At 35.4% G+C, this 22,138-nt stretch overlaps 2 protein-coding genes across 11 annotated transcripts; both read right to left on the bottom strand.

Annotated features, from left to right (window-relative positions):
• Positions 1-215: 215 nt before the first annotated feature.
• On the bottom strand, positions 216-3,327 carry LOC125841816 (pentatricopeptide repeat-containing protein At3g29230-like). Its single transcript, XM_049520996.1, has one exon. It carries the CDS (start codon positions 3,303-3,305, stop codon positions 1,386-1,388), a length of 1,920 nt encoding a protein of 639 aa, XP_049376953.1. The 5' UTR covers positions 3,306-3,327; the 3' UTR covers positions 216-1,385.
• A 4,586-nt stretch (positions 3,328-7,913) lies between these two features.
• Positions 7,914-20,883, bottom strand: LOC125841814 (SUPPRESSOR OF ABI3-5). Of its 10 annotated transcripts, none has more exons than XM_049520992.1 (17): positions 20,702-20,883; positions 18,939-19,073; positions 18,699-18,739; positions 18,254-18,463; positions 17,722-18,142; positions 17,568-17,639; positions 17,357-17,449; positions 17,197-17,276; positions 16,341-16,485; positions 15,242-15,326; positions 14,578-14,669; positions 14,426-14,494; positions 12,139-12,309; positions 11,217-11,400; positions 9,562-10,509; positions 9,083-9,264; positions 7,914-8,395 (listed from the first exon to the last, which is right to left on the bottom strand). In XM_049520992.1, exons 2-17 carry the CDS (start codon positions 18,984-18,986, stop codon positions 8,216-8,218), a joined length of 3,021 nt encoding a protein of 1,006 aa, XP_049376949.1. In that variant the 5' UTR covers positions 18,987-19,073; positions 20,702-20,883; the 3' UTR covers positions 7,914-8,215. The 10 variants fall into 10 exon arrangements, 9 of the variants coding, with proteins under 9 accessions (XP_049376949.1, XP_049376950.1, XP_049376943.1 ...); XM_049520993.1 differs by having other exon boundaries at positions 18,254-18,439; positions 20,702-20,792; XM_049520986.1 differs by having other exon boundaries at positions 17,722-18,463.
• Positions 20,884-22,138: the final 1,255 nt, after the last annotated feature.

The following is a 22,138-nucleotide window of genomic DNA, read 5'->3' as shown; positions in this document are numbered from 1 at the left end:
AGTAAATATAATCAACAAAAATTATCCTGACTCAATTATGTATTTTCAACAAATAAAGTTTATGCTTTAAAACAGTTTTTCATATTGATTCATGACCGGAATGTAAGAATACAGAACTTGTCTACATCTATTATTTAAGTTGTGCATGGGTTTTGCCCCACCTCAGGTAATCACGCCTTGAGCCCATCATCTTCCTGAACAGCATCCACCAAATCAAATTCAATCGGTACACAGGCATTCCTTAAAGTCCTAAATTCTGCATCGCATGTAATTATTCCCTCTGTTTCATTTTTATGTGAAGTGTTTGAATGGCAACAGAGATAAAGACGAAAGGAAACCTTTTGGACCTTGGGGTCTAAACTGTGCCATGACATTTCTGTGGCTATAAAACTATGATGTTAAGCATAGAATTGGAAGTTTAGAGTTAACTGTTTCTATATATAGAAAGGTGACTTTTTTTTTTGGAACGGACTAAAAAGGAAAGAATCTCACATAAATGGTACAGTGGGAGCAGTAAATCAAAATATGTTTATGTTTAACTGCTACAGTACATTATTTCATGTGTAAACTAAAGTTCTTCAATTAGATCACAAATCTGATCAGTCAACTTAAACAATTGCTTGCATTAGATTAAACTACAAAATTCTGCACAGTGTTTCAAAGCACATGCTGAATACAGCCACCCCAATTAACCTCTACAAATGGAACACTAATCCTGGTCACAAGACTCTAGTCATGAGAACCTCTTAGCTGATAACAAAACACAAGTAACCAAGATGAGGCAAAGAAGTTAACTGTAAGCATACTATAGAGCTGTGGTTGTGACAGACAAAGGTGGAAAACTCTGATAGTTACAGATACAATGGAAGACAGCTATGTTATTAGAATCCATAAGCTATCTCAACCTGAAGAATCTTCAGATATATTATGTATAAAAGAAACCAAAGTAGGAAATTTTGGAGTACTCAGCTTATTCAGATGCCTTTCCTGCCAACTTTGAGATTTCACTGCAATAAGTGATGATCTTAAGTTATCCACTAGTGGCTTTTTCTTCAACCTGAGGATATCTCAGCCAATTTAAAAATCTAATCTTTCAAGAATTCCACATCGAAGATGTTCACTCTCTATTCCAATTGTAAGTCATCGTCCCACCACAAAAGTTGCAGGTCGGTTGTAGACAGTTAAACAAGCATAATAGACTTGCTGCACTATGCCGGATTTTCTGCTGTACCAGAATATGCAAAGAAATGTAATCTTAGCTCAAAAGCTGTTGCAGTTATGCTCTGCGAGTTTGATGTCCTCAATTCACTATAGCTCTTTTGGCATTTATGTCCCTGTTGTTGCTTCTCCAAAGGATTCCATTATATTCAAGTTCCTCCATTCCATCACGTTTCAATCTGACATTTGATCTGAGCTCCCATCTCACTCAACATGGAAGACATCATCATTCTCTTGTGTACTGAAACATTTTCTGGAAAACACCACATGTCCGAGTTTGCAAATTGGACTAGGCTAGATCCTGCTTCCTTCCTAATTCCGTTTACAACCATTATTTTTCTTACCTTCTCCACGTCATCCCATCTCTCTTGTGCAGCATATATGTTGGAAAGAAGCACATAGGATCCAATATCCTCTGGATCCCTCTCAATTAATCTCTTGGCGACGATCTCACCAAGTTCCAGATTTGAGTGGGTCTTGCAAGCTGAAAGCAAAGCTCCCCATAATGCGGGTCCGGAGTCCATAGGCATATTCTTGATGAGGTCTTCAGAATCTCTCATCAAACCAGCCCGCCCAAGAAGATCAATCATGCAGCCGTAGTGCTCAACTTTAGGCTCTATTCTATAAACTCTAGTCATCACATCAAAATACCACCATCCCTCTAATACCATCCCTGAATGAGTACATGCACTTAAAACACAAATGAACGTAGCACCATTAGGCCTCACTCCACTTTTTTCCATCTCCAAGAATGTTTCAAGTGCTTCCTCGCCATGCCCGTGAGTTCCATAACCCATGATCATAGAGTTCCACGAGACGACACTTTTTTCTGGCATCTCAGCAAATACCTCTTTCGCCAACTCCATCTCACCGCACTTAGCATACATTGTCAATAGGGCAGTCGAAAGCAACATGTCAGGCTTAACCTTCCCACTGTATCTTATATATGAATGTATCCACTTTCCTCGATCAAGTCTCCCTAAATGTGCACAAGCAGTCAAAACACTCATGAGGATAGCCTCATTTGGCTGAATATCTCTTCCTTGCATCATTATATCAAACAATCCCAAACATCCCGTATAGTCCTTCAACCGCACATAAAGAGCCATTAAAGTAGTCCAAGAAACTACATTCGGATAATCCATCTGCTCAAACAGAGCTCGGGTAGCTACTACATTTCCAGTCCTAGCATATCCATCAAGCAAACAATTCCAAGAAACAGTATCCCTCGAAGGCATCTCCTGGAACAGCAACTTTGCAGCCTCCATATCTCTGATCCCCGCATATCCAGATAACATGGAATTCCAGCTAAAAACATCCCTTTCAGGCATTACATCAAAAACATAACGCGCAAGATTCACTTCTCCATTTTTCACGTACCCGTCAATCATTGTGTTCCAAGTCACCAAATCTGAGTCAGAACTTAAATCAAACACCTTCCTTGCATCATGAATCCGACAACACACTGAATACATATGAATCAAAACATTCCTAGTATACAAATCCAACTCAAACCCACATTTCACTACATGGGCATGAACCATTTCCCCTTCTCTTACCCTACCCAAATCAGCACAAGCCTTGACCAATATAGGAAACGTATAATGATTCTGAAAGATCCCATTTTTAACCATCTGATCAGAGTAAAACACCAAACCCTTTTCCGGGTCATCGAAATTCACATAACATTTCATAACTGTATTACAAATAAAAGCATCTGGGTATTCAAGATTCTCAAAAATCTTTACAGCATGAGAAAAAGTGGATTGTGAAGAGCAAAGTTTCATCATAACTCGACCTGCAGCTAAAGGGTGTTGAAAGATACCTGAAACAATGAGCTGGGCATGTACTTGATTAAATTGTCTCAATTTCGGGGTGCAAGAATCTAAAATTCGCAAAATGGGGTGGCTCAATGTCAATGTACTATGTACACCATTGTTGTATGGGTCAAAAGATTGAGCATCATCATGATCAGACCAGAGTTTTGGAGTGGGTTTTGAAAGGTTAATTTGGGTTTTGATGAACTTGTTAACGTATTCTGAAGAAAGGGAGAGAGACTGCTTCGAATGTTTGAATCTAACCGCCATTTTTACTCCCTGCGAATATTACAGAACCTGAAGGAATATGCAGTCCTTGACTCCTTGTTGAATTTAGGAAATAGAGAAGAGAAAATGATCAAAATGGTCCTTAATGTATGGGCTTTGAATTCATTTGGTCCTTAATGTATGGACTTGATGGGAATGATCATTTATGTATCATAAATTGTGATCAATTTGATTCTTAACCCTAAAATTTTAATGACAGTGATTATTTAAAAAATAATTTAACTAAAATTGCTACACGTGGAGCGATTTCCCATTATTTTTTAAGCAGTCTTCGCCTCGAAAATTTTTAATAAAAAAAAATTTAAGAAAACGGCTGCTATAGCAGCTATTTCTATTTTTTAAACGTTGTTGGGGCAGCGTTGTTAAAAAAAAAATCACAGCAGCGATTTTAAAGAAAAAAGAAATTTTTTTTTGGACCGGCGGCGATTTTTATGTTTTTTAAAGGAGTAACAACGTCAATTTTGTTAGAAGAAAATCGCTCTGTCAGGAGCGATTTTGCCCTTTTGGTTAAAAAAAAATTGATGTGCCATTTTGGAATTTTCGGAAACAGGGGAAGGAAAGTCTTGAACGAGCGCATGTTTTACATATTCCATGTATTTTGACGACAAAAAAAAATAAAATATTAATTTTAGGGTTAAGGATCAAATTAATCACAATTTATGATACATAAAGGACCATTTCCATCAAGTCCATACATTAAGGACCAAATGGAATCAAAGCCATACATTAAGGACCATTTTGATCATTTTCTCAAATAGAGAAGTCCTAATTGAAGCCTTTATGGTCGTTTGGTTCAAATACAAGTCTAACTTTTATGTATTATTAGAAAAATATGGCCCGTGTCACGGGCCCAACGTAAAGATTGTTTAAGCTAGATTGATGTGATCCATAATAATAAACATATATTAATTATTTGATAGTATTTATCAAGGGGAGCCAAGTTTACAAAATAATTTTGCGTGTCTTATTTACATAAGTTTTACAAAATATTTTGTGCGTCTTATTTACATAAATTTACAAAATCTAATATATCTTTAAGTTTGAGATTCTTAATCATAAAATTGAGACTTGCTACATAAAGAAGGTGACATTAAAGTGAATTACAATCACTTGAAATGATTAATAATCAAAATGAATAGAGTTATGACCACTTTTATTCCCAAATTTACAACAAAAAAAAAACATAGGCAAACATCCTTTTGTGATTATTCTCCAAACTTATAAATGATCGACATACATATATGTAAGGAAGGGGAAAAGAAGAGTGAACAACTATCCTTTTAGTTGAGATGGTATCGAAGTTAGAAAGATTTCACAAATTGACTTGGTGGTGTCTACTCCAAAGTCAATGAATTTTGTTTAGTTATTGGTTCTAATTACAAAGAAAGAAGTTAGAAGAGGTTACCATATTCAACATATAAATGGATTTCTAACATAAACTAATACTCCCTTTGTCCTAGATTTACTTTCCTTATACAAAAAATGCCACATTTTTATATTTAGCCACAATTTAACTTTAATATGTTTATTTTATTTTTAATGAAATGATTTTTAGCCACAAATATCTATGACTCACATTGAACTACAAATTTCAAAAGTTTTTCTTTCCTAAACGAAGAAAATACTAAATTTTATACGTGAAATACGATGAATCACATACTATGACACCTCCAAAATCTCTTTCATACTTTACTTCAATAAATAACACTTGTCTAATTTTGACCAAAAAAACCATTTGAATCCACCAGCTCAACAAAGAACCAGCCTTGATGAGCATTTCTTTACTTTAATTTTTTCTCTCACACAACAAAAAATAAAGCCAAACTTCATCTGCAAATTCAACTCTTTCCTCAAAATTTCTGGATCGAACAAAGTCCCACTTCCTATAGTCCATAGCAAAACCTACAAATCTAGTGAACTAATCTAATTACCTAGAATGAGTATAATCAAATTGGGTCTTCTTTCTTCCATTAAAATTTACGGAGGATGAAGAGAAATCTCAAAGCAAAACCTAAACATCTAACCAAATAACTAAAAAGGATAACAAAAAACTGAATTAATGATACAACATAATAAATTTATTTGATACAACAACACCACTACACCTTATGCTTGCTCTTTCTTTTCCTAAACAGAGAAGAAAAGATACCACCAAGAAGAGGGAGACATACTATTTAAGTTAAAGCCAAAGTATTGCAACGTGTCTACTCCAAAGTAGATATAATACACATATGTAGCCTGTGATTACAGATCAGTTGATAGGGGAAATGACCATAATACCCATATTTTAGAATTAGGGGCAAACGGCCCGTCACAGCATAGGCCCAATTATTAATATAGAAATATTTTTGTTAAAATAACAATTAGGATAAAAATAAATAAAACGTGCATACTCTATGAATTAATTTAATTTTAGATTCTCAATTATCTAGGAGTTTAACATGACTATTAGTATTTTATAGAATTATTTAACGATAATGATAAAGTCAGGCAAAAAAATTAATTTTCTTAATTTATTAAAATAAACAAGTAAAATATTATTTTATTATTATAAGAGTCAAATTAAAGATAACATTTACTATTTACTTTATTAATTATTATTAGTGGATATGAATTGATTTTCGAGAAAAATCCCAGCCAATAAAAGGATAACATTTTCTTTGATTCCTATAATTGATTCTTCTCATTATTTATCCTTTCTACAATCGCTTCTCATTATATGTTATGTCAGCTCATTTTTACTTGTCATATTTGGACTTATAGATTCATTAAAAATAATAATCTATAGGTTAAATAATTAATACTAAAAATATAATATAATTTTTTTAAAAAAATTATTCTTAATATGTGAATAATTGACAATAAAAATAAAAAAATATTTTTAAATAATGGACAAGTAAAAAGCGGATGAAGTATGTACTCCCTCCGGCCCTTTTGAATTGTCAAATTTTGACTTGACACACCTCTTAAAAAAATAATGATTGCTATAATGAGTTTATCATTTTACTCTTATTGTAATTGATAGAATCTTAAACATATTTACTCACTACATTTTTCAAAAATATTAACTCAATGTTAATAAATTGAGGATATAATAGGAGAAAAAGAATTATTTCTTGATTTGTTAAAAATGTTTGAAAAATAAATAAAAACAGAGTAAATATCTGTGAAATTTATGGCAAATAGAAGAGGGTAAAAACAGAAATGGACCAAGGCCAACCTCTTATGATACTTATGGCAAATAGAAAATTGAGGTTCATCATATTCTTCAATAACATGGCAGAATTTGTAATTAAATAAAAAAGATTGGACTTTTCTTAAAGCTCTTGCTGAGGTACGAAAAACAAAGCAAAAAATACAATTTTTTGAAGCAAGTTTATCTTGCAAAATCTTTTCTAATACTTTAATACTAACATTTATGGCAAATAGAAAGTGGGACCCATCATATTCACCATTGGCAGGGCATAATTTGTAATTAAATAGAAAAAGGAGGATCTTTTTAAGAATTCTTACGTAGGTTCAAATAACAATGCAAAAGTTGCAACATTTTAAAGCAAGCTTATCTTGCAATTTTTTTAAAGACTTTAATACCATCAAACTTTAGTTTAATGCCAAAAAACTAACATGTTGAAACTGTCCTTTCTAATACATAGAAAAGTACACCTAACTTCAATAATTTAGGCGCTAATTATATCCTATTTCAAAAGGTTCTTAAATTATACTCCCTTTGTCTCAATTTATGTGACTTATTTTATTTTTTAGTCCGTCTAAAAAAGAATGATACATTTATATATTAAGTAACAATTTAAATTTAAAATGTATATATTAGCCTTAATGAAATGATTTATAGTCACACAAATTTCTATCATTCATTTTGGACCACAAGTTTTAAAAGTTTTCCTTTCTTTCTTAAACACCGTGAGTCAAACTACCTCACATAAAATGGGAGAGAGAGCAATAATTATCATATTTGAAAAGTTTCTCAAATTATAATAATCCCAAAAATTTTAAAACTCGCGAATATATTACTCTTTTGTCCGAGACATAGCAAATGATACATAAGTGATACATTACTATAAACCAAATTCATACTGATTTAGGTTTGAATAATAGGAATTATGTATCAACAATAACATTTGTATCAGATACACTATACACAAACAAAATTGTCATGGAAGTGAAATGATGTATCTGGATATTAAGAAAGAGAAGGAAAAAGGAATTTTTTGTAATTAATTCAAATGATAAGAATTTTTAGAAATTTATGTCATCTTTTAAGTCGCGAGGAACCTCATTAATGAGAGAACAATTCGGCAGACTAAAGTTCCCTCTATTATGCACAGAGTCTGAGGAAGGGAACTCAAGAATATTTTTAACTAAATCATTTTCAGTAGAGATAACTTATCTGAATACTAATTACTAATTATTGATATAACTTTAAGGTACCATCAATATATTTGGCCTCCACAAAAACTACAATAGCATCTGCTAAAAAATTGAAAAATCACCCAATGTTCTACTTTATGGAACCAGACAGACGAGATTATTTAACAACGGCCAGGCAATCGAAGCAGGATTACTTTTAAAATATCGATATTCAACAAACCAGAATAGCTTATAACAACAGTCACAATGAAGAGAACTATTTTACATTGCAAAACAGGTACACAAGCGAGACATCCAGACTCCTAAACATTCGTCAGATGCAGGGCAAGTGCCGAAAGAAGTATGAAGTCTCATCCATCACATTTTCGAATAGTTTTTGAATCCAACGGCACAATGGGAAACTAAAAAAGAAATCAACAAAATACCTAACTAGCCTGGACGAAAACATTTCTAACCGCCATCTCCAGTACCAATCCTGGCATGGTTGTTATACATTTCTTCTCCATTTATGACATCTCTCTGAATCTAGCAATAGCCTTTTTTTGAATGAGAGTCTTGTAACTGTCACCGGACTGTGCTTCAAGGGTTGGGTCCACCTTCTTGGACTGACTTCCCAGTCCGGCTCTATGTCCAGTGCTTTGAGCTTGGACTGGCTCTACCATACCACTTCCATCCTTCCCCAATCCCTGAATTCATAACAATAAAAGACACCAAAAAGAAAACCCCAAAATACAGTCAGGCTTCGCGTTACGAGAAAGAATTCCAAATTGCCACTTTACAGCCTGGGAATCACGAACTTAGACAAGGACAACCAAAATGTCCCCCCATCTTTTTGAGAAATAAACGTTGTAAACCATGATAAACAAAATTCAGCAGGATCAGACTGATGCAATCAATATAACCTTTTTTTAAAGTCAGTCAAACGAATATAAGCTTATTAGTTGGGATCTATATAGGGCACAAGGGAAGAAATATATCTATATGTTTGTTGGGCCACGTTTTAGATTTTTTTTAAAAAATAAATTAGAATTAGCTTAAGTTTTAGATATGTTAGCATGTTTATTATAGGCTCTTAGACATGTTAGCATGTTTTTTAGGATAATCTTGGCCTTGTAAGAGATATATAGGCACGTAGAGAACTTCTGGTGTCTTTTGTTTGTATTTGTAAATTTTATATTATATAATATTGGAGTGAGATGATCTTAAATGGAGCAACATGACATTCTGGATCCATAAAGCCAAGCAGACTAAACTTGATTGGGATATAGCTGTAGCTATTGTTATTGTGATTAATAAAAGCTTATTGACAACATTGTCCCGCGATAATAATATAGAAATGAAGTCTTTGAGAGTTTTAGGGTAAGAAATGATACCAAGCCCTCCTGCCATCCCATGTTGCGAAGCATACGATTTCCCACATTACTCTCGTCTATAGCCCGGTCAGCCGTGATAACCTCAAAGCTCTGACTATTCGCTTCTGCACTACGTCCACCTCCAACACCAGGGGGGAAAGGAGTTGGATCAAAAACACCTCTTCTGAATGTTGAGTCCCGATCTTGAAGCCCAAGCAATAATAGAAAACAAATTTTCTAACAAGTTAATACAAATCCAAACAAATCTAGCAACCACCATTGGAATCTTCATTTTTTGAAGTTTTCCAACTAAGCAAGGTCTTGGTCTACGGAAAAATTTTCGACTACGGAATTACATCCTATAATAGCAACAAAGATACACACTTACAAAACCCATAATGCATTCAAAACCAGGAGAAGAGAGGGAGAGAGAAGAGATACAAAGCTGAGAAGACTTCAAAACAAGTGGCTTTAGCTCAAAATGTTCTATAAAATCTTACTTGAATCTCCATGTTCTGATGCATCATCTCCAAAAGCTGAAGATGAACCATATAAGCTCCTCCGCTCAGCAGCACGGTCTCGGTATGCAGTTGTAGCCTGAGACTGTTCCTTAATAGATGGAGGAGGCAGTGATGGCATCTCTGAGAACCTTCTTTTACTACCAGCTGGTACTGGGGGTGTATAAGAACCCAATGCCGATGCATCTGTCCTAAAGGGTGCTGCAGAGGCATCTGCATTTATTAATGAAGATGGACCTGAGGTTGGTGGCATGGTGTGTGACGTGGATGCACTTCCAGATGATCCTGTATATAGAGTATCCGATTTCACCACTCCTAAACCAGAACCTCTTATGACGCCCTTCAGAGTACCCCCAGAGCTGTTAGTATGAGACCTAGGCCTATCCTGAGTCTCGGAACTCAGAGATTGAAAAGTTGAGCTTCCTACAAGTACTGAACTGGCGGTAGGATTCTCTCTAGCTGTCAAAGGCTCAGCTTTTAACTTAGTCTTTACAGCTGGACCTGCTGAGTTAGATCTGTCTTCACCCACTGTCTGGCTGTCTTCAAGAGCCACACGGGGGGATTGACCTTCATGACTTCTTTGCTTCCACATTGACAATACATTACTCATTTTCTTCTTATTCGCAAGGATGCTGCTTTTTGATGCAAGTTTTATCTCTTTTGCCTTCTCCTTCTCTTTCTTTTCAGCAGCTATTGCTGCTGAGGCAGCAGCCTGAATAGCATCTGGCAGTGAGGCAGCCTTCTCACCAGCTATTGTAGAAGCTGGTGCAGATATAACGACTTTCTTAGTGTTTGAACCATCAGATGACTTGGCAGTTTCAGTTTGTCCTGCTGCTGGTTTGTTTTCATTCTGATTTGTGCAGGGTAAATATTGCTGAGTCTTCTGATCATAAGTATACCAGATTCCATTGTTACCGTCATAATACAACCCTGCATAACAACAGTAATTGTGATAGTGTCATCTTTTACCTACACCTGTAACTACGTACGAGGGTTTATCTTTTTTTTTGAAACTGGTAATGTTGGACGTACGAGGGTTTATCTTAATACATAATTCAGCCCCAAGACATATTCTAACTTGAGAATAGCGAGAATCAATGAAAGATGAAGCAGAAATAGAAAGATAGCTCTGAATATTATTAATATAATTGCAGCAATACATCACATAAAAATCGGCTCAACAAGACTACCCAATGGAACACAATCCTTTTGAAAGAATCAAACCTAGCACACCCTCAAAAAATAAGGTGTTTCAACAATATTTGGTTGAATGTAAAAAAAAAAAAAAAAAGTGTTAGTTGAAAAAGAGTACTTGAAAGTTGAAATTGAGGGAGGACATGAATTTTACTCCAAAAATTAGTTGAATTTAGGTGCGTGAAAACCAAAACTTTTTACATTCTCAGGAGTCGACTTGATGGACATCAAGATCTGCAATTTATCTACTAAATGGACCTGTGAAATATCACTTAAGACTGTGATAGAAGCCCATGGCACCCAAAAGGCACAAAAAGTGAGCTGACCAAGTGTCTACCATTTCATTTTAGTTAAATATCATAAGCTAATGAAGTTTGCTTAACCAAACCCGGTCTACATAAAATACAAAGTGGATGATGCTTTAGCATAAAATGAAAATAAACCTGTATTTCCATCATAATAGAAACCAGAAGTCGCATCATAATAATAGCCAGATGCTTCATCCCAGACAAATCCTGATTGTGGAGCAGAATTTTGACCAGCAACTTCTCCACTGTGCTCTTGTCCACCAGTGGACAGTTTATCATCAGGATTATACTCTTTTGGTGCCCATCCAACAGCATCATACTAAAAGCATGGAGAAGGAATAATTAGACATACATGTCACCTGACCTTCATGTCTCAGACAATTATAAATGTGCCACATGCATCAATTAAAGCATCAACATTTTACAGTCCAATATTAAAAGATGACCAGCTGTCTACATCCAACCAATGTAAACGCAAGCTGCATACTACACAACGCCTAGGACACTCAAAGCTCTTTCTTTGTAGCAACAGTTCCTCTCACCCCCACCTTGCTGCTGAAGAGAACAAACTAAAAACAGGAACCGTTGTATATAAGGATAAAACAAGAGTAGGCAGCTTTTACTTCCATATGTTCCAAAATATATCCCACCCAGCCACACCAAGGAGGAAGCACAGCCCATTGTCTTACTGAACGAAATTAAGTAGAAGCACAGTAAATTTACTGATATGGAGAAAGTACCAAAAACACGAATACAATGCATTTGAGCAATGGATGAACGACACTTATAAATTTGGGAAATGGTGGGATATCTTAATTTATTTGAATGATACACTCTGATCAGTCGTATTAGATGTGATTTAATCAGCTTGCGCTACGAAACAAGTATATATGAAATGCATTCACCCGTTCAAACACAAATTACTTGATCAAGATTATCTCCATCTAACCATTATAAAGAAACATATTATCTCCATCCTACAAAGGTATCTATGGGAACCTGCTCTCAAGATTATTACAAAGAAAAAAGCTATAGCCAAGTTGAAGGGGAAGAAAACCTGTTGAGAAAAAGTTGCTGCTTCAATAGCAGCAGCAGCAAGGCTGCTAGCCTGAGAAGCACCAGATCCTGGTCCTAGGATACTTTTTGCATACGCAACTCTAAGAAGCTGCCCATTCTTCTCTAAAGTTGTCCCATTTGTTGCTTCAAGAGCTTTAGTAGCTTCCTCCACCTGAATCACATGAAAATAGCACAATTAAGATAAACATTTTTTACCCCAGCAAAGGAGTAAAGTTGCTAGTACCCACTTCATCAAATTTACTCATTAACAAAGAAAGACTAAGAGCCCGTTTGGATTGGCTTAAAAGTTGGTCAAACCTACTTTTAAGTCAGTTTTTGACTTCTGGAAGAGTTTGGCAAATATAAAAAATAACTTAAAATAAGTCAAAAATGACTTAAAATAAGGTATGAAGTGTTTGGCAAGATAAAAAATGACTTAAAATAAGTCAGAAACCAAAAGTAGGTCTCCCCTTACATTTTTTTTTAAACTAAAAAGTCATTTCAGTTTGACTTTTTATTTTTGACTTAAAAGCTACTTTTTTAAGCCAATCCAAACGGGCTCTAAATATCCTAATACCGCAAGCCTCTAAGCAATGCACAAAATAGCAAAACATTATACATGACAATCACAAAATACAACATGATGAGAAACATGAAACAACCTAGTAGGTTGTTCCCTTTTGTGAATGAAAACCTTGCACATAAAAAATACGGAAAAAATTGGGAAAATACGTAATAACTCCCTAACTTAGCCCAAGATTCACACCTAAACTTTGTTCCCCTTGCTCCTCTTGTTCAAAGTGATACTACAACCACCCCCTAAGCTGTCACCTCCTTTTATAGATGCGTGAAGAACATTTAAGACAGGTTAGAAGAACTTTTTTCGGCCAATGCGTATTTTTCTTTTTCCTTACTTGCACGTGGAAACATTAAGTGCTTTTATGTATTTTACTGTTCTTTCTTTTACACCCAATCACACTATTCTCTCACACCAACCACCTGTTCAACATATCCATCAATTAGCTCCTATTTTTCCACAAAAATGCCAGTCCAAGCAACCGCCAATTCTTCCTAGTTTCACTACATAAATTGTACTCAAGACTTTTCGAAAGTCTTAACATAAAAAGTCCATTAGCATCTTTGGAACACTTCAGAGACACTGAAAAAAAAAACAAAATAAAAGTACAAGTGGCTGCTTCTCTCTTCTCTCTTGCCATGTTTTGCTTACCCTCTATAACTAAAGATCAAGATAGAGTTTCCCATGGTCTTGCTTACGCTTTGCACTGTTATTTTCTCATCAGAAGCATACACTTTTGTCCACCATGATACTTCATTACAAAACACTACTGATGAGAGTGTCATTCATCAGAATCAGATTATGCGCAATTTCCTACAGCATTAAATGTGCTGTCAATCTCGCCTATGAAAGATTATCACCATCAGAGGAGCGGCAGATATTGACTGAGAGCTGGTGGCATGACTGGATTTTCCATCATTTTTGTGTTTGCTGTTCGCTTAAGCATTTCAGAACTCTTTTTGTGGTCATCACACACCCAACTTCCTCTTAAAATAAACTGCATTTTCCCAGCATATTTAGAAAAAAGAAATGCCCCTTTGGTTGACACCACCTTAGCCTTAGCAAGGGAAGGGAAAAAAGAGTATGGATCATTTTACCCAGTGTATTCAATGGAGGATATATGAGGCACATACGGAAGCTCTTAAAGGAGGAAAGGTCACCACAGTGTAAAGGTGACAGAGAAAAAAGGAAGTAACGGTGGTAGGTGGATGGGTTTGGGTTTGTTTAGATGGAAAATAGACAGAACAGGGGGAAAAAGGAAGCTTGGATGAGTGATGTGGCATTTGTATAAATGAAGACATGACAGAGACGCAGGGGAAGGAGGGTTATAAGAAAAAGGAGAAAACTAAAAAAATAAAAAATACAAGTGACATGTGTCCGTGCATGTAAGTGCACAAAGCCCGGCCCGGACTGAATCTAGTTGAGTCATTTTATTGGGGTCTTAGTATTGCTTTAAGGTGTGCAAGTTATTTTCCGGGACAAGTAACATAACAAGTTTAGGCGGTAATTTGTCTTCTCCCAAAAAAATTGGCATTTATCTTCCTAATCACCAAAATGATCTACACAAAAAGTACTTTACACGAACTTCTCAAAATAGATATTCATATAAACTTTCCCATGGCGACCAAAAAGAGGAATGCCTACTCCTAGTGATATTATGTTCCATAGATGATTATTTAATTGCTTCAATAACAACCAAAACTACACGCACCGAATAGAAGTGCACAAAAGCAAATCCCCTTGAGACGTGAGTGAACTTGTCTCTGACAAGACGAAGATCCTGCACATATTAAAGTTGTTAGATAGCTCAATAAGGAGCCAGGAACACACCTGAACAGCAAAGATGGCAGGAAAAAAATTCACCTTAATAGGAGCATGTTTGGAAAATTCATAACGAAGCATCTCCTCGTCCGCATTTTCATCTAATCCACGGACAACCAAGACATGTGTGGGACCTGACAATGTATCAAATTATAATCACTCCAAATGTGCTAATTAAGCTCCCCATTTGGGGAATTGGGACTCCCTTGATCTGAATTAAGAGGGAAAAGCAACTCCAGTTTTATTTTAAAATCCTAGTTTGGCAAGAACCTGATCGTTATTTTTGGAATCAAGATTATCCCACAATGGCCATAAGTCAGATTTGGTCCAAAGAAAAAGGCCTAAAATTTTGTAGTGCTGAAATCATATTTTTGGTTCTCCTTACCCAAATGTAATAACATCTTTATACATATTTCTCTTCCCTACATATTTTTTTTTTGGAATGGAAAAAAATACGGAGGAAAGAGAAATGAGAAGAGCAACAGGTATAAAGGTGGTAATAATATAAAATCCAAATAACTAGTAACATGCCAAACCAAGATTAGTTGAAATCCTATGTGACTTTTACATTTTAAGAAAAAGGACCAAAAGCAGATTAGTTTATGCTGGATATAAATTACTTAAACCAAGTCAGATCCAATCTATTCCATACTTGGATGTTCCAAATAGACTCTAGATAAAAGCTAACATAGCATATATAAGTTACCTGCTTCGCCTCTCCTCCCTAGAGAGCTAGAGTTGGATGATGCCATATCTGCTGGGGGAGCATCATCTGTTCGTGGCTCATTACACTGTTCCAAAGAGGAGAAAAAAGGATCACTCGTGGCAATCACAAGATCAAGTCACGGAGAAATTTGTGTGCATTAGAACTATTTTATGTATCTACAAACAACCCAGACAGGATATTCCTCAAACTGCAGATAAAAAACTGTCTGATTGGTGTAAGTAAAACAAGAACAAAACTACCAAAGAAGGCTGTTATTATTTTGAACACAAATTACAGCATTCTTAACTCCAACTCTCTCTCTACAAGCCATGCATACAAGATAAATTTGCATCTGTTAATTAGACCATATTACTAACAAATGTAGTCCATCTTGAGTCGATAAAATAAAAAATAACATAAATGGACATCTTCATGAATTATGTATAAACACCAAAGGACAGGGGCAGTGATGCAACAATTTTTGCCAACGAAGTGTAAATCCTGTTTCTTAAAAACATAACTATAATTGATGTTGCACTAAGAGGGTGTTATTGGCTTATTTTAAGTAGCTTTTAGCTTTTAAGCTCTTTTTTATTTTTTGAAGGCGTTTGGGAAAGATAAGAAGTGTTTTTAAGCACCTACTTTTAGGCCAAAAAATTACTGATCTTTAGCTTTTAGCTACTTCAAAAAGCCAAACCAAACACCCCCTAACTATGGTATTGTACTGTTGATGCTTGGTGATTAATACAAATTAAGTTACCAAAAAATAGCTATAATTGACCACATACAGTGAAAAAATTAAAAAGTTACAATCATTTAGGGGACAGGAAAAATAATAAAGATGAAAAGTAACCAACTTATTCTATTTACTCTTTGAGAGTCCTTTGAGTCTGAGTGCTGAATTGTGTGCATGTTTGGATAATTGTGAATTCGACCAAAGTCGTAGCAAGTTACAAAACTAATGTTTTACTTGTTTCATAAATAATAACTTATCTTCTTCCCCTCATAAAATAACTTGAAGGTAATGAAGGGCTTTTATTAACATAGATTATCAAATAGCAAGGTACATTACTATAAATATGGGGTAACAAATAAGAACCTGAAAGCAAGATGTCCGCCGTGCAAAATTCACACATCCACAGATGGTACACATCCAATCAGATGGAACAGTCATGCTCCGGTGGTGACCATGGTTAGATCTTGAAGCACTGTCTAGACCACCAGGCCCTCCAGTTGGCTTGCTACTGCCAAGCAACAAAGAAAAGTTCAGTTAGTTAAAACTTTGGAGTGCTATCTATTCATATTAAGCAGAAATGCCAATAATTATATTTAAAACTGGCGCAATACATGGTACCTCTACTACTACAAAAACAGAAATTGCAGAAAATAACAGAGGAAGCTAAGTTGAAGAAATATTAATACATTTACCAGTTTCAAAAAAAAAGTTGAAGAAATATTAATTACAGTCCTGATTGATCAGGGAAAAAGTATAAAGAAAATTCAGGAGAAGTTGAACGGGGCCCAGTGGATATATCTTCCTCTTCTTTACTTTCTCTTACTTTCACAAAGGAAGAGAAACATTTTTTTCTGTTCTCTCTTACTCCCTTTCCTTCCCTAGTCTCCAGACAGACAAAATTCTATGGAAAAAAAAAGCAAAATGGAGGGCGGCCTATGACAGATATACCATGAAAGAAAATGCCAGAGATGCATGCAGTGAGAAAGCACAAAAAAAAAAACTAGTAGTCTAAAGGTAAAATAGAGTGGTCCTATCAACAAAGAAATGATGGTTCAAGAAAGCATAAATAAATTGACTCAATTGACCCTACATGTGCAAGAGAAAGTAGACAATTGGTGCATTACACCTTGGCATCACAGAAAATGTCGCAAAACATAAATTGACGATGATAACGAAGATAACTAATTAGTGCCCTCGAATGCAACAAAACTATATTTACCTATACTCAAAAAAAAGCTTCCTCCCATCCACAACTAGACCCTCATCCCCAAGTTTGTCCATCATTGCTTGGGCCGCATCCTATTTCACAGGGCTAAATTCAATTATGTGCTATAATAAAATGGAAAATGCAACATTTGCATATAATTAATTTTTCATACCACAGAAGGGAAATCAATAAAAGCAAATCCACGAGAAATGCCAGAATTTCGTTCTTTGATCACACGAACATGGCGTAGGGGACCCCACTCAGCCTAAAGAAAAAAAACATAGCAATGGGACAAATTTGATGAGCACAAATACAGCTAAATTGGGTGGGCGACAAGTAGCATGTGGGAAATTGAGCGAGAACGAGAGAGTAGTAGCAAGTACAAGGATCTGATACAAATCTTCTTCAGTAGTTTTTTGTGAAAGGCCTTTGACAACAACAGTCGCTGAAGGAGCCTGCATTAAAATAACAGAAGCCATGAGCCCCTCCAAACATAAAAGTAAATGGGAAGTGCAACATAAGAAACAGGAAACATACCACAGAATAATTTTCATGGTATCTTTTATCATCACGATCTCTTCGTCTCTCACTTCTATCGTATCGGCCATCATCATAACTGTCCTCTCTGTGACTGTGACTATGACTTCGACTTCGAGGAGATCTTGACCTCAGGCGATCATCATGACCTCGAGAACGTGAACGTGAATGCTCATGCCTTCTATATGGACTCGGATCCCTCTCACGACTCGATTCTTTGTCACGTTCACGCTCGTGGGATTCACGTCGTCTCCAATTACCATCTCTCCTACTGCCTCGTTCATAGTCTGAGTCATAACTATATCTACTGTACTCATAGTCTCTTTCACGGCTATCCTCTCTGTTGGGGTGAGCCATACGATGTTTGTAGTCATAATCATCATAGGGGTCATCATGCTCCCGTCCCCCGTACCTAGCAGGCCTGTCAAATCCAGCATCAGGGTAGTTGTCAAAACTGTGATAACCATCTCTGGATGTGTTAATCTCATGATACTTATCAGCTTCACGAATTTCATGATATGAATCAACGTACGGCTTCTCATGCCTCCTGGAATCCCTCTCCACAGGGTACACTTCTTCATAACTTCTTCCCCTTGTCTGAGGCCAGTGTCCAACTGCTGCTGGTGGATGACGGTAGTGCTCTCCTTCCAGTATATCACGGTGATAGGCACCCCGGGGATAAACACCATCCCTTGAAAATCTATCGTCTAGAAACCTCCTATCATCAAAAGAACCACCAGCCCTGCCAGAAAACTATGAGGCAAAGGCAAATAGGAAAAAAGGCAAAGAAATAATGGAAGAAATGAAACTTCAAGTACCAGCATAATAAGCTGAGTACATTAATAGATTTAGAATATTTCTGTTAAATGTTTTCATGCTATCAAGGTGACAAGTAAAATATTATTTAAAATCTCAGGGAAATAAATTTACCATCAAACAATTTGATTACCCTTTTGGTGAAAAATGATAACACTCACCGGAAATCTGGCTCGTGAACTCCTCTATAACCCTCCAAAGCCTGTGGATTCAAGAGAATAAGTTGTGTCAGCAAGTTAAAATCATGGATGGAAGTTTAGGCAAACCATTCCACATCCTCACTCTCCCATGGCTTTCATTCATTGTTCTTTAAGAGATGCCGGAAAAAGTTTTGGACAATCACAAGACCCTAGTTTCTTGTATATCATCCATTATGTGATTAAGAAAGGAACCACAATTACGCTGTTATTTTCCCATCCTTGATGGGGGCCATATCGACCAGGATCCATCTCTTGCAAGAGCCACTGGTGTTATTCCTGCAGAACTCTTGATGTTCTTTTTTGAAGTATCAGCTGCAAGATGACTGTAAGGCTTTCCTGTAATGCATGCACAAACAGATAGTCAAGCCATCATGAACCAGGAAACAATCGTCATGATTTGGCCTCCCCTTTACTGGACTCCTCAAAATCAAAATCTTCCCAGAACAACTCTTGAAACATTGTAATGTACAACTAAGATCTCCATGTAGGAATCATCAGATATATGTTACTGAATATCATCTGAACCTGAAGAGACTACTAATCTCTAGGAGAAAGATAATGGTTTTTGGTTGTTCAAAATTAGAAAGTCACATGATAATTTCACTACAAAGGACACCACCACATCAAAAAATTACTAGCAACAGAAGCACAAAGAAAGTAATGCCCATCTGTGAAAAGTCGCTGTTGATGTACATTTATATGGGCCAAACCACTATACACCAGTCAATTAGAAAAATCTACAAAATATACGATATTTCAAAATACAGATCCTGCTGTGCTCCAACAATATCAATTATAAGCTCAGCAGTTAATGTAAAAATTGATATGTGGAGACCCCAAAGTGGTAACTCTATCTTCAAAGCATACTTAGTCTAATATGAGAATAGCATGCTTAGGCACCAGCATGCTGGAAGGACAAGGAATAACCTAATGCTTCGTCTTGACTATAAGTCCTCATGGATATAGATGGAAACATGTATATATGTCAGCATCTCCACATATACCCCGTCTGACCATAGCATATAAGGTAGAGTCAAGGCAGTGATCCATGGAGGTAGTTGTTCATATTAAAAAATAAAAGTTCTATTATAGTGTAAGAGAACATTAAAATTGTTGATTGCACATCACTATTCTACACCGCTTTCTTTGCAACTTCGATGTTGTTTCAGCATTCAATCTAGATGATAAAACAGGTGCAAACTCGCATCTATGCTCGGGTTATGCTAAGAGGAACACAAGAGTTAAGAAGTAAAATGAGCAGAAAGGGTGAGGTCCAAAAGAAACAAACAAATTTAGTGGCACAAACCAGTGAATATGGACCATTACTCTATACAAACATTTCAATCTCCCATATCAGAAAACTACAAATTAATATCAATTGCAACAACGCTGATAAAAATTGAAACCAAATCAAGATGAAAAATGTTGAAGATATTTTTTTTTTGATGACAAGGGAAACCCACAGCCGCTATCCTTTGGGTGCGCACAGGTAAAACCCCGCTCCTATGCAATAGTCACAAACCACATAGGAGAGGTAGCCCACACTAGGCAAGCCCAGTGCGACGAGCTCGACCTTGGTGAAGATATCCTTGAATAATGACCTTGGTAATCAAAAAGCTTGCTTTTTTTTCTTTTCCTTTGTTGCTTTCAATCCAAAAGTTGATTATGTCAATTCAAAATAGGGTACTAAAACCTATAAAACTAGTTTCCATTAACTTTGAAGCTCAAAACAAACACATTAAACTACGATTAACTTGTAAAAATCACCCAAAAAAGCAATAAATTTGGATGTGAAGCTTAATTAATACAGTGATAAATCAAAATAAAAAACAATAAACATCGAAAAACAATTCTCAACAGTTACCATTGACATTTTTTTAGGAGAGGGATTAGGGTTTTATTTTGGGGAAAGACATAGAGGTGAGAATCAATATAGAGAGGACGGGAGATGGAGGAGATCTTACAACTCAGTTTTTAAATACGATCGCCGATAATTCGCCGGAGATTGAGATGCTAATGGAGCGAAGCTTTCGCCGCCGATGGAAAAAGCTGTTCGGTCCAAATGTGAAACTCGACAGTAAGAACAAAATTATGCTTTAACGTGAAATTGGGTCCGGAATTGCAGGTGTATTCGGGTCTCCCACAATGCCCAATATTTAAGTCCACAAAAATGTTTTTATTCTCGGAACTTTCGCAAATAGCCACTACAATAAACTTAATTATGTTACATAACTATAGTTTGCATATGTACAGGCTGTAACTACAATTTAAGATGTCTAGTTTGTATAATTCGCAAGTTTATATAATTCGCGGGTATATTTGTATAATTCAGTTATTTTTGTATAAACTCAAAATAATGAATTTATACAATTACAAACAACTGCAATGTAAATAGTTATATAAATTATATTATACAAAAATTACATTATATAAAAGTTATACAAATTATATTAGACAAATTCCGAATTATAAAAATGTGCGAATTATACAAAACTAAAAAATTGAGCCGCTTAATTATAACTAAAAGTAGGTCACGAATTGTAATTAAGACAAACTATAGCTATGCTAAGTAATTAACTACTATATGTTTGCTTATACGTGTAATTTTCCCTTTATTCTTTGCAACTTTTATAAAACACGTTAAAATAGGTGTTGATTGTTTAACGCATCAATATTTTCAATAATTATGTATTTTATTTGAATTTCATTTTGATATATTGTATTTGTCTCTAAATACAGTATATTTGCTTTTAGATATATTATATCCCACTTGTTTTATTCTCTTGCTCACCTCTTTTCTACCCACGTCCATCTACTTCTCTATGTTTGTGCTTCACAATTTCATGTATTTGTATATTCAATATCAAATGTACATTAATGTATCAAGTGTATGTGTATAGCATTTTCATTTAATATATCTAGTATCAGTTTCATATACCCAACATAAAATATATTGATGACTCAGTTGTATCCAGGAATAATTACATTTTGGTTCTGAGAAGTCATTGATATATCTAGTGTATGTATGATGTATCTAGTGTATTTGTACATAAATACATATATCTTGTATCAAATTTATGATACAATCAATATATTTATGCATAGATACATACTTTAAGAAACGAAAATGGATATATAGTTATCAGATATGTATATGATATCACGTTTGTCACGATCCGAGAGCACCCCTAAGCCGTAACACGGCGTACTTGACCCGAAGGAGTCTCATACAAGCCATATATCATCATCATGACATAAGACATAGAAATAATGCAGAAAATTTAAAAATTTTACAATCGAAGTTCAACTTCATATTTCATATACGAAAATCATAGGAATCTAGACTTTTGTCTCTTACACCATATAAACCAAAGAATACAAGTTTTGGGACTTAGCCTTTA

This window comes from Solanum stenotomum, chromosome 10, assembly GCF_019186545.1.
Source record: "Solanum stenotomum isolate F172 chromosome 10, ASM1918654v1, whole genome shotgun sequence".
In the NCBI taxonomy this organism is placed as follows: Eukaryota; Viridiplantae; Streptophyta; class Magnoliopsida; order Solanales; family Solanaceae; genus Solanum; species Solanum stenotomum.
This window is presented reverse-complemented; position numbering and strand designations above follow the sequence as displayed.

What these genes read in the sequence shown, in the direction of transcription:
- LOC125841814 (XM_049520986.1), bottom strand. Translation starts at nt 18,986, where the DNA reads ATGGATCCTGGTCGATATGGCCCCCATCAAGGATGGGAAAATAACAGC. An exon ending in AGGGAGGAGAGGCGAAGCAG is followed by an intron (nt 14,670 to 15,241) that starts GTAACTTATATA and finishes ATACATTGTCAG; the next exon opens with GTCCCACACATGTCTTGGTT. An exon ending in CTATTATGATGGAAATACAG is followed by an intron (nt 10,510 to 11,216) that starts GTTTATTTTCAT and finishes GTTGTTATGCAG; the next exon opens with GGTTGTATTATGACGGTAAC.
- LOC125841816 (XM_049520996.1), bottom strand. Translation starts at nt 3,305, where the DNA reads ATGGCGGTTAGATTCAAACATTCGAAGCAGTCTCTCTCCCTTTCTTCA.